The 12,995-nt window shown below is 47.5% G+C and overlaps 1 protein-coding gene across 3 annotated transcripts in view; it reads left to right on the forward strand.

Annotated features, from left to right (window-relative positions):
* Positions 1-737: 737 nt before the first annotated feature.
* Positions 738-12,995, forward strand: part of Kcnq3 (potassium voltage-gated channel subfamily Q member 3) — a 266,192-nt gene continuing 253,934 nt past the window's right edge. Inside the window, exon 1 of one of the 3 annotated variants that reach the window (XM_026782786.1) lies at positions 738-1,523. In XM_026782786.1, coding sequence (XP_026638587.1) covers positions 1,135-1,523 — 389 coding nt within the window. In that variant the 5' untranslated portion in view covers positions 738-1,134. The remainder of the gene's footprint in view (positions 1,524-12,995) is intronic. The other 2 variants (XM_005354542.3, XR_003377500.1) reach the window with 2 other exon arrangements.

Consider the following 12,995-nt stretch of genomic DNA (forward strand, 5'->3'; position numbering starts at 1 on the left):
AGGAGCCTAATGGGGTCAGAGGGCACGACTGGCTCTCCTTCAGCAGGAGTTAGGAGCCAAGCAGAAGTTAGGGTACTGATCCCGGTGTTACACGCATTCCACAGCTCTCTGCATACCTACACGTCCAAGAGACTGCCAAGCAGTAACCTCCACGATCCTTGAACATCAACATTGCCACCACTGAGCCATTGCTTGCCTAACCCAGCAACTTGGATTTTACCTCCAAAGACAAGCAGAGGATGTAGAGGAGGGTGGAGGCTGAACATAAAGCTGCAGTCAGTCTCTGCCCACCCCCCTTTTATTTTCTTCTCTTGCCCAGGGGGAAATCCCAACGCCCACTTGGTTTGGGGAGCTCCTGCGCCAACGCCGCAGCATTCACGACCCAGCAGAAGCAAACTGTAGAGGGCTCAGCTAGGACGATGCGGGTCCCCAAGATTAGCTTGGGTAGGGGGCTGCGGGGAGAGGCGAGGCACTGCCTGGGCCTCCCGCAACCCTGGGGCGGGAACGTTGGAGCCCCACCCCTGCGAAGGAGGGAGGGAACCGGAGAGCGCTGCGGGTGGTGAGCGCTCCGCCCAGGCGCGCCTGCTTCTGCTGCTGCTACTGCCGCTGCAGCGGGGCTAGGGCTGGAGCGGCGGGCTGGGCGCGGGCGGGAGCGGGGAGGAGGGAGGAGGCGGCGGCGCGTGTGCCAGGCGGGCGGGCGGTAGGGCGGCTGGCACAGGGCTTGTAAATAAACTGCGATGCTGTCTCGGGCTCGCCGGCCCGGGTGCCGTGGCCGCCGCCGCCTCCCGGGAGCTTCGGTGCCAGGCTCCCGCCGCCGCGCGCCCTAGTGCCACCGCGCCAGCCTCCCGTGCCCTCGCCGGGCTCCCGGCGGATCCCGGCTCCCCGCGCCCCTCGGGGTCCCGCGGCGGACCCGCTCGGGATGTGACCCCTTAACTCCATTTCCGACCTCCCCTACCCCCCGGGAGGCCCGCCTTTGCCTGCTTTTGGGGGGGTGGGCGGGGAGGGGCGCGCGGATCATGGCATTGGAGTTCCCGGGTTTGCAGCCTCCGCCGCCGCCTCGTCCACACACCCCAAGCGCCCCTTCTTCCCACAGCAGCAGCGGAGAAGGCGAAGCGCCCGGTGGGGGCGAGGCAGATGGGGCTCAAGGCTCGCAGGGCGGCGGGGGCGGCCGCCGGCGGCGGCGGCGAAGGGGGCGGCGGAGGCGGCGGGGCAGCTAACCCTGCCGGAGGGGACGCGGCTGTGGCTGGCGACGAGGAGAGGAAAGTCGGGCTGGCGCCAGGAGACGTGGAGCAAGTCACCTTGGCGCTAGGGGCCGGGGCCGACAAAGACGGGACCCTGCTGCTGGAGGGCGGTGGCCGCGAAGAGGGGCAGCGGAGGACCCCGCAGGGCATCGGGCTCCTGGCCAAGACCCCCCTGAGCCGCCCAGTCAAGAGGAACAACGCCAAGTACAGGCGCATCCAAACTTTGATCTACGACGCCCTGGAGAGACCGCGGGGCTGGGCGCTGCTCTACCACGCGCTCGTGTGAGTACCCGACCGCTCGAGGCGCCCCTTGGCGGTTGTGCACCTTGGGGTTCCGGGCCAGGGCTGGAGCTGAGGAAGTGTTTGTGGTTTGGCCACTCAGAAGCACTCTCTGGCTTGGGTTGGGGGTAGGCGCGGGGCACCAGCAGGGTTTTTGGCTGTGTGACTGAGAGCAGCTCCTTGGACACCAGGGTTTAAATGAACCAAACGTGCTTCCCGAGCTGACTTGGAGATTTGGACTGGCGAGTGCGCGCGGATACGCGTTGTACCTTCTGGGATGCTGACACGGAAGCTTAAAAGAATTAGATGGTTTTTCTAATGAATGTAGCAGTTGAGTAAGACAAAAATGGTGCTATAAGCACCATTTCTTCTTGGGGCTATTAGCTTGCTTCTCTTGCGATCGTCACTCAATTTAGATGACATATCCCAGAGTTGAGGACTGTAGTGTGCACACTGCCCATAGTGGTGTGTGTGTATGTGTGTGTACGCGCGTGTTTCATGAGTGTGCTGCCCTTCCTAGGGCTCAAGGCTGATGTCAAAAAGGACTCAGTTTTGCTCTAACTGGGGACTTGAACAGGCCACAATGCAGGTCTTTGTGTTCTGTTAGGAAAAGGAATCGAATAGGAGAGGGGCGGGATTTCCAACCTTAGTCCAAGGGGTTGAGGTTTAGCAGAGTCAGAGGTGGGGTGAGGCTGTTTAAGGCTGGAACATCCCTATGGTTTCAGGGTTCAACATCTCATAGTTTAGGTCCTGCTATCTCCGTAGCTTCAATGGTTGCCCACTTATCAGCTTGGCTAGACCACTGCATTGGGCACCTGAGAGTCCTGGTGGGAAGTTTGTCCCCAGGGACTCCTCTAGAAATAATCTCCATGCTAGAAAGGAGGGAAATGCCAGGCCACAAGGAAAATGGAATTCCAGATGTACCGATTCGGGGCTGGAAAATACACCCGTATTTAAGGAGGAAGAGAGGATCCTAGCTGAGGGATTCCCCACCTAGGACGGGAATTCTGACTGTCAGAACATCTGGGATGTGGCAGGGCGCTTCTTGCTACCCTAGCTTTGGCTTAGGAGCTGTATGGCTGTCAGGGTTTAGGCAGGAAATTGGCTATAACCTTGACCCTGGACCCTTCCTATTTTAGGCAGTCTGTTTCCTTCCAGTTGACCCTTGACTGACAAAGAGGGGAAGAGGTTGGGAAATGTCTTCTGTTTGCTAAGTACTCATCTCTCTTTTATGGTTGGAAGCGCTTTCCCTGATTTGGCCACCAGGTGGGGGCGTCCACCCAGAGCCTCAGATTTGTGCAACAGGTTTCTTCCAGGTTACAAAAGCCTTGAAAAGACTGCATCCCTGAAAGCTCAGGAAGCAGCTGGAAGAAGGATGAAGCACTTTGCCAGGCACTTGGATTCCGGTTGGCCAAACCTTTGATCCCCGTGTAGCTGCAGGTGTTGGGAAGCATCTGACCCAAAACTTAACCTTCGTTGTTCTTTCGTGGTGAAATTAGATTAAACTTGCATTCGTCCCTTGCTCTCTAGCATCTTTGTTCAAATTGAAGCGAAATAAGTGATAGAGCATATGTAGTTTTTAAAAGGCCGCACACATCTGAGTGCAGCTCCCATGTCCTTTTGCATAAAGATGCGATCTGTGTGTATATGATGGCTTTGGAACCTGGGGTTCCATTGAAGCTTGCCGGTCCTTTTTTCTCCTCCCACCTTTTCCAACTGTGGGCACCTGCAGCCTTGCCTTGCCCAGTTTTCAGAGACACTAGCTAAAGCCTATGTAGCTACAATGTTATTTTGTTACAGTGTTACTACTGTAGACTTGCTTATCTCTGAGAAACAGGTTTGTAAGTGCCAAGCCTATAGCCTCAGATCCCAATTCTGACTCCCAATTTTACTGAGCATCACTGGGTGCTCAATGGCCATTGGTAACACAGGACTGTTGGTAATCTGTTTTTCTAGCTTACGTAAGAAATCCTAATAGGATCTGATCAGAACCTAATAGGATCTGATAGGAGGTACAGTGTTAGGAAAATGTGGGGTGGGTTGGGTTGGTGCTGGGATTTGTGGCTTCTGATGTGGATCTGATGCTTTAAAGGAGAACTTCTCTTGGGCTGGATTTGAGCTCCTATTACTCAGGCAAGGTTACTAAATGGATGCATTTTACATCCGTCCTCAAGCTCCAGAGGAGCTCGGGCAAGGGAACACAGCTGAATCTTCATTGATGATTCAGGATTTTGCAAGGGTTTAAAATTCAGACATTAAAGTGACCATTATTCTGTGCTAGCCTGTGGCTAATGGCAGGAGGGGAGCAAGAAATTAAGCTGACCATGGGCTTACAGTGTAGTGTGTTCTCTTTCTCATGTAAATTAACCAGGCCCATGAAGTGAGTATCTTTCTCCCCTCTGTCCTAAAGATAAAATACAGGAAATGTATAAATCAATCATCTCTCGCAACTTGCTTCCTATGTCTTTCCTAGCTGTTTACCTTTACAGTGGCTCAGAACCGGTTTCACCACTCCCAGAGACCTTTTCCCAAACTCACATCTGGCTGGACTCAAGTTGCCCCTGTGTCTTCTCCAGCTGTAGAATTTGGTGTACTGCTTTGAGTTGATTTGCTTGTATGCCTGCCTTAAGGAGCCAAGAGCTACTTGAGAGTGTGGGGAGGGGGGATGTATTGTTCTTTTTTAGCATCTTCAATCCACAGGAGGCTGTAGAACCCATGGTAGCTACTAAGTAAGCATTTGCTGTGTGGATGCCTGGCAGAATTCTCTCAGGATTCTATTTAATCAAGACTTCGCTGTAACTGCTTAACTGTTATAACGGCGACAGCAGTAAGCAGCTGAAGTCAGCATCACAGGGTTTTAATGAGAATAGTCCTTGGGAACGTTGGGCTTCGGTAGGGGTGAACAAGGTAGGACTCTTGCTTGGCGTTAGGAAAATCTAACTGCAGTCCTGTCTTGGGCTAATGTTGATATTACAGAAAACATGCTGAGTTCTGAGTTTGCATATATGGCTTTGCAGGAGCTAAGTAGGAATAACCTGGAAGCTGAGGATGGTGGTTCAGCCCCATTGAAGAATGGTTTCCAAGCTTACACTAGCATTTATGAATATAATAAGTCAACGTTCGGATCTCTGTATTCAGTTGATTTTGTATAGGAGTCTACTTTGAAGTCATACATTCTTGACACTGTCATTGTCCTGTGCTGTTAGTAGAGATGCTGGCCTCATCTTGGCATTGGTACTGGCTTGGCACTCTGAAGGCATACTGTTGCCCTGGCCATGTCTTTGCAGCCAGCTGGGTACTGTCCCTTGCCACCTGTTAGCAAATGCAAAAGGAAGGATCTGGAGAAAGACTTGCTGCTGCTTTCTAAGGGAGCCTGGCTTCAGGCATCTGGCAGGCAAGGCTAGTTGCTTTGATCCATTGACTGAGCCTGGTTGGTGGACTTAGCCTGGAGAGTTCACCTGGGGCATAGGATTGAGAAAAAAACAAAACAAAACAAATAAACAAATAAAAAACTACCTACACATGTAATTATTGGCATTTGACAAGTATTTTCTCTTTTGTGTCTCCTCTTGATTATGTTTAATCTACCACTGTTTTGCACCTCTCCATAACACAATCTGTTTTATGACAATCTCTCTTTACTTTTATATTTATTTTCTCACCTTCTTGCCTTCCTCCTGGCTCTCCTCTTAGGACATTTTAAAGCTACTTAGGCTGTATGAAGATTTTGTAATGCTTTCTTCAGAGAACACATTGCCTGGTGAGCCAAGAACAGGGTTGATTCTAGATGTAATTTGTGGATAATGAATAATTCCTTATGCAGTTAATTTACAGAGCACCCCATGCTCTGCTGTTGGCTTCCTCAAGACCTCAGGACTGGTGACTTTCCTTTCCCTTCTCTCTCCTCCTTTATCAAGAGGCAAATTATATCATCCGAAATCCGTAAGAGCACAGCCATATTGTAAGGTAGCCAACTTGGGTATTGATACCAGCACATCATCACTTCATTTTTATAGTTCTTAATATCACATCCTGGGTTGTACCACCATTTGCTCAGGGTCAGGGTAACCCACTTACTGGCTTAGTCACCATGACACTAAGAGCAGGTACTCATCACAGATGCCCTGGATCTGGTTTTTTGGAGCCAGAGTTGTGCCAGAGGAGCTGACAAACCGGGGGCTTCTTTGTCAACTTGCCACTGGGGTTTAGGCTCATTTGTTTATGTTGTCTTCTTGGGCATCTGGGGTGAAATCTTACATAACAAGACTTAGCATCCGGAGCTCTGTCCTAATGGGAAAACACGCATCCAGTCATGCGTCTCTGTCCCTTTTCCTCAAACCCCAGTCTCCTGTTTTCACTTAATTTCATCCTACATGGATCAGTTACAGAGGCTTTTCCTCTCAATGATGCCAGTTAAATTAGCTGTCCAAGCCAACAACAGAGCTGACTTCCCTCAATGGACTCTAAAAAGTAAGATGAAGCAACCATTTTCCTCCCAGAGTTGCTTTGGGTCAGTGTTTAATCCTAGCAGCAGACAAGCAAACTAGAACACAGCTTTCTCTGCTGTTCCTTTCCAAGGTGGTCACCCTTGGAGGGTTCTTACTAAAGCCTTCTTCCTCTGGCTTTGCCACTGTCTTGTGAGAAAACTCAAATCCCACCCGAAGTGCCGTTCTCTCTGATGAGGTCTTCCGTTTTTCCACAGAAAGACTATTTGCTCTGAATGTGTTCTTTCGAGAGCAAGCAGGGTCAGTGCTCAGGGCTGTGCTTTCTTTTTCATTCTTGCGCTGTTTCATGAATGAGTAAGTAAGGCAGCTGCTGGCCGAGTGACTGAATGCATAGACATGGCTTCAGGTGACCCCTTGTTGAAGAGGACCGCTCTTCTGCTGACAGCCTATGACTGATACCTTCTTCTCTTTCCTCTAACCCAGCACTCTTTACAAGAGTCCTTTTAAATAGTCTGTGGTCCCACTGAGATTCCCTGTTGAGGCATTTGAAACTATCATAGTAATGACAACTTGGTTCCTACTCAAGTCATCCGTGGGTTGATATTATCCATCTGTTCCCTTCAAGGAGACTTGACTTATTGACATTAGGGACAGCTGATAACACTTCTGTGGTGGTTTCTCCACCCTGAGTACATCCCCTAGATGGTTTTCTTAAGGTGTGCCTAGAAACCCAGGGGACTGCCCTAGCCATCAGGAAACTTGCAGCTTGAGTCTCCCAATGATTTACTCTGTAGTCGCCAGGAAGTCTCATTTTTCTATTTATAGCCTCGGTTTCCACTTTGGAAAATAGACAAAGTATCCTCTGTTTTCTTGGTTGTAGATGGGGAAAATAGACAAAGTATCCTCTGTTTTCTTGGTTGTAGATGGGGAAAATAAACAAAGTATCCTCTGTTTTCTTGGTTGTAGATAGGGTCGAAGGAGACAGTGGTGATGGCTCTCTGCCTCATGCTGATGTGGGCTCTGGGTTGTTCCCAGAAACCCACTGGAGGAAAACTTAGTGATTGCTGGAGCTCAGTTGCCCTCTCTCCATTGTGAATTCCTTTTAGATGGATTCTTTCCAATTCCTTTCCTCCCTGAAATTATGGTAGGACAGCCACACTGTGCCTGTCTTTATGAATAGTGTCTCTGGGCTCGAGAGATAAAAGGAGACCTTTCTTCTCTTTCTCCACCCTCCAAGAGTCAAGAGTCACCCTTTTCTTCTCAGAGCTCATGGTGTCCCTGTGGGGAAGGTGTGATTTCGGAAGCCAATCCAAGGACAAATGGAAAAAGGGGTATGGCGGTTCAATTATGAAATGTCCCCAATAGGCTCATGAATCGAAGACTGGGTCCTCAGCAAGTGATGCTATTTTGGGAGGTGGTGGAAGCTTTCAGTTGGGGTTCTACTGAAGGAAGTAAGTCACCAGGGGTGGGACTTTCAACTATGGTCTTGCCATCTCCTCTTGTCTCTTTTCTTCCTGACTTGACACCAGGTCCTTGGTCTTGCTATCACAATGTTCTGTCTCACCTCAGGCCCAAAGTCACAGATGACTGTGGCCTCGAACCTCTGAAATCACAAGTCACATTGTTCCATCTTCTGAACTGTCACAGGGCTCTGTCACATGCTCAAAGTCTGACAAATTCAATGAGCAAAACTGGGGAAAGGGTAAAATCAGGGAGGAAGGCAGAAGCAGGAAAATGTATATGCCAAGAAGTACATTACCCTGGGTGTGTTGAGGCTCAGTCTCTTGCTGACTTGGGGAGGCTGTGTACATCTGCCCAGGATGACCCTTGAACTCCACCCAGCTTAGGGCTGAGGTAAGGCCAAATCGCTTGGTCAGAAATGCTCAGCCGATGTCCATGTTGTTTTCTTCAGACGCCATGTCTGGCAGGTGCTGGAAGGGACATGACAGGCTGCTCTGGGCTTGGCTCCTAAAGGAAGATTGCTGTCTCGGGACTCCTCCTTCACAGAGAGGGCTGATTTCTCTGTGGTTCTTGAGTCAAGGAAGTTTGGAGACTTGAGGGCCATGATTGTTCTGTGGTGTTTTTATTTTCCTTCATTAATGTTTCATTTATCATCATCATTCAGGAGGGAAAAAGAGGGTCAGAATTAAAAGTATCTTCAAATATGTGGATTTGCTGCCAGGTGTCCCAGGGTAGCCAACGCTCTTCCTGAAGGCCACGGCAAATAGTTCTCAAAAGCACCATGAAGGCTGGCCCCTGCATGGCTTCCCTGGGGTAAGAAGTCATCCCCTGGTTGGGATCTGTGATGTCCATACACGGCTACTTTTCCTCAGCTGAAGCAGAGGAGACGTTTGAACAAGTGTGGACAGCTCTGGTTCTGAATGGCCTTGTGATATTTTCAGAGAATGAAACGTCTTATTAATTTATAACACGGAATACATCAGTGGCTCAGATTGTGTTTGCGCATTCTTTCTTGAGAAGATAACAGGATCCTGGGTATGAATTGAGAGACCGGCACTTCTCTCCTTTGCCTAAAGGCTGGCACCGATGTAACTACAGTCCCCTTCATAGCTCAGGGCTGCTAAAGGAAACATTGGATTTCTTCTTGAATTCTTCTTTGGTATCAAGAACACTTTCTTTGGCTGGGAAGGAAATTCGTGGGAAAATCATAAACCTTTGAATTTGCTCCTCAGGCTTGGAGCTAGGCTCTCTGGCTACTCAGTGTTAATTGCTGGCTTGGTTGATAATCATTAGCCGACTGTAACCATCTTCATATTTCCAAAGTCTGGGTTTGCCTTGTGAAAGTTAAAAGTGACATTAAGGGATGTGGAGTTTTATACCTAGAACCCTGTGAAATCTGGGTTGAACTATTCAAAAAGGTAGATTGCGAGTTTAGCTGTTTATATCCTGCATGCTAAAAACCTTTCATTCCCCCCCCACCTCTCAGAGTCCAGTGCAGCCCACAGCACACCACGTCCTCAGTCTTGCTGCGTACACAGACACGATGTCAGTCTTGAGAGCTGTGCGGAACCAGTTTCAGAGCTGACATGTCATAAATAGACATTGGATTTGAATTCTGGCTGTGTGCTGGTTTAGCCCAGTACCCCTGAATAAACTACTAGCCAGCCAAAAGCAGATTCCTTACACCATGGGCTCATTGCAGTTCAAAGTCTTGGGTGGACTTAGTAGGTTAAGGGTTCAATGAATGGCCATCATTTTCCTATTCTTGCCAGAATCTGCTAAGGTAGGCATAATTTTGGTGAATAAAAGCACTGGTGAAGTCAAAATTCAACTTTATTCTACTGTAAGGGTTACTTTCCGTGTAGGATACATTTCTGTTAGACTACACAGATTTGGATTTTCTTCCATCGAGGCAATTTACATCGAGAAGGAAAGAGAGGTTTGCGAGGATTCCACTGTTGGTTCATGTTTCCTAAGGACTCAGAGGTGCTTGAAAGAAACACTTGTCCTAACCAGACCTCCTTCAGGTAGCTCAGGACTGCTGAGTTAACGGCATTTTTATTCATTTATTTTGTGTGTGTGTGTGTGTGTGTGTGTGTGTGTGTGTGTGTGTGTGAGTGAGTGACAGAGGGCAACTTGTAAGAGTCAGTTCTGTCTTTACACTGTTTGAGCCCTGATGCTTGAACTCAAGCCATTGGACTTGGCTGAAGGAGTGTTGCTCCTTGGGCCTTCTCCCTGGCTCCTGGGGCTGAGTTTATACAGCTGGAGCAACTTCCAGACACGCAGTAGGCTGCGCTTTAAGAAGCAGAAGAGGCGACTATAAGGTTCTAGCTTCACTTGAGTGATTAATTGGCGACTTTCCCCGAATGAATGGCAGTGATTTTTATTTCATTAGAAATGTGTATTGGGAGCTGAGGGGAGGGCTCAGTGGGAACAGTGCTTTCAGTGTCAACAGGAGAGATCAAATTAGGATCCCCAGAACCCTTGTAAAGCCAGATGTGGTAGCATGTCTGTAATTCTGAGATGGGAGGAGACAAGAGATTCCCAGAAGCCTTCTGGCCAGCTTACCTGGAATACACAGTGGTAAACAGGAGACTCTCAAACAAGGTGTAAGGTGAGGACCAACACTTATACACACACACACATACACACACACAGACACACTCACACATTGTGACATGTGTGTACACACACATATTCTTTTTATTGAAATACAAGAAGATTTTTTTTCTTTGAGTTAAAATGGAAATAAAACAGATTTTCTTTTTGTAGAATACTTGTTTGCCTTTTTGCTTTGGCTGCCAGGATTGTGGGTCAGTTTTGACTAGACTGGAGTAAGGACCACAAGGTCTTACTCCACTTCAGTTCTAGTAGCCTTCTTTCTCTAGACGTTTTTCTCCTTTGTTTTCATGGACTGCTCTTCCCGTTCCAAATGCTTTTTGGTGCTTGCCCTGTCTCCCTTTGTATTCACCATTGTGTTTTATGCATTTTCCCCATGCGCCTTAGTTCTCCGCGGGAACAGGCTGTTCCAAGTGAACACAGAGCCTGGCACATAATAGGAACTCAGTTAATACTAAATAATATCTTCCAAATTACAGCAATCTCACACAGTTCTTGTGTCTTCTCCAGATACTAAAACTGTGTGAGCTGAGCTAGGCACACCTATTCACACATGATGTATGTGTAGGCATGGGTGGGTGGATGTGTGGAGGAGGTGAAAAAGAGGGAGAAAGAGAAAAAACTTCAATTTCCAGGTAATAACCATAATAGAACTCCCCTCCCCGCCCCCACTGCCTTTAAAAATTAATCTGCTCTACCCTGGTTGCTAGGTAAGCCATTTAAAACACTGACATTTGATCCCTGTAACGGTATTATCAGACATTTAGGAATGGCCCTTGTTTTACCATGGAGGACAGTAAGAGCCAGAAAAAAAATTGTATTTCTCAGGATGTGGCCTCAGACATTTTGAATGCAGGGACAATCCTGGGCTCAGAGGTTCTGAGCTCCCATCCTGTCCCCTCTCCCAGCTCCTGTCCTCTCTCACTTACTGCCTGTTGACTTTGGCAGCTTTTTTATAGTTGAAACATAATTCCATAGGTGACATCAGCCAAATGGGCAGAGCAGTGGCTCTTAGTGCATCTCCAAGGTCAATACTAGTTAAGACAAAACTACCATGATGCTGTTAGAGCCAACCATTATAGCTTTCTACTTTGCTGATTAGCAAAGGAGCCATTGTGGAAGTTAATGGCGGATAGACACTGTGGAGAGAATTAGAAGGAGAAGTCTAGTCGGTGAAGTATTTGTAAAACACATATAGGATCGCTGAAGTCCCAAACAAGTCAGGACTGGTGAAATTCAAAAGCAACAAATTTTGTTGGAAGAAATAAGTGAAAAACAGATCTGATGTCGACTTAAATGAACAAAAACAACAATGAAAAAAAACCCAAACCCTTAAAAGTCTGCAATAGAAAACAGCTATTAAAAACAGGCAAAACACCTAAACCAGACAGCTCACTCTAGGTAATAGACAGGCAGCAGACATGTATATGAAATGATGCCCAATGTGATTTCACTGGGAGATTGAAAATTAAAGCAGTAGTGAGAGGTTATGATGAGTGTGGCTAAAGGCCTTAATGACAAATGCAAGTGTTGACAAAGATGTGAAGCAGTGGAACTACTAAGTTCATGCTGGTGGGGATGAAAAACTGAGAGACACCATGAAAGAGAGTTTCCTCCAGAGCTCATCACAGTAGTTACTATCCTGGGTGCTTCCTCATCTGAAGTTTTATATCCAAACCAAATCCTTCCTGAAGACTTTTATCGAAGTATTTTTCATAATTAACAGAAATGTTGTCTCCAGGATTTTCTTTCATCAGCACCATGAACAGATACAGAGAAGGAAATAAATGAGCTGTGACATCACGGATGAACCTTGCCTGCACTGCATAATGTTAAGTGACAAAGGCTAATCTGGAAAGGTGACATGCTGTGTGATTTCAATCATCTGACACTTTTGATAAACCAATGAGAAAAGACTAGTGATTGCCAGAAGTTAGAAGGGAAGGGATGAGGCAGAATGAATGAATGAATGAATGAATGAATGAATGAAGTACAGATGATTCTTCTGGTGGTGAAGCGATTATACGTAGTACTGCAGTGTTGGGTATGTGACTTCCTGCATTTGGGTAGAACTGCCATCCACAAAGAGTAGCAATTGAATAAAAGGTTGGAATGGTGGAGCTGGGCTCACTGAGACACTCGAAAATGAAGAGAAGTCTCGAATATCTGCGCTTCAAGGATTAGAATCGAAGCTATGCATAACAAGCATATAAGCTTGTTTTTAGTATGGATGGCTGTGTATGAATGTTTTAAGTACACGTGTGTACATGGGCTAGGTACATTTCCTTGTGCTTTGAGAAAGCCTGACTACTTAAACCCTTGGAGACAGTATTTGGAGCACCTAGGTCTTGAAGTCTAAAACCACTGTGCAAGAGAAGGCAATAGATTCTTATAGAAAGGCTATAAGGCATGCACAGGACATATGCAAGAGTGGCCTCAGGCATCCTGCATAGCCAGAGAGTAAACTCTGCTCTTTAAAAATCCCACGTTGTTGGTAATGTGCCAGAGGACTCTGAGGCCAAATTAAAAAGAGCTCCCATGATCAAATGCCAGAACAATTTGAGACGCAAAAGGAGGTGATATTGGAGTCTGACCGCAGGATAAAATAAATATCTATGAATCCATACTAACATGAAAGCCTGACCACAGGTTAAAAATCAATATCCGTAGGTGTGTGCTGTCACAATGAAATGATCAAATGGATGGACCAGGGAAGAGAAACAGGGCTTCTCAGGGAAATTCTGTTTGTTTCTGTGGGTTCTTTGTCCCCAGAGAAATACAATGCAGATTGTATATGGTGTCTTCCTTCCAAACAGTAGATATAGAAAGGAGGGTATTAAAAGATGGAGTGGAGCCCTGGCATGGTGCTGCACATCTTTAACTCCAGCAGCTGGGAGGCAGAGCCAGGTGGATCTCTGAGAGTTTGAGGATAGCCTAGTCTGTAACGTGA

This window comes from Microtus ochrogaster, chromosome 15 (assembly GCF_000317375.1).
Source record: "Microtus ochrogaster isolate Prairie Vole_2 chromosome 15, MicOch1.0, whole genome shotgun sequence".
NCBI classification, from domain to species: domain Eukaryota; kingdom Metazoa; phylum Chordata; class Mammalia; order Rodentia; family Cricetidae; genus Microtus; species Microtus ochrogaster.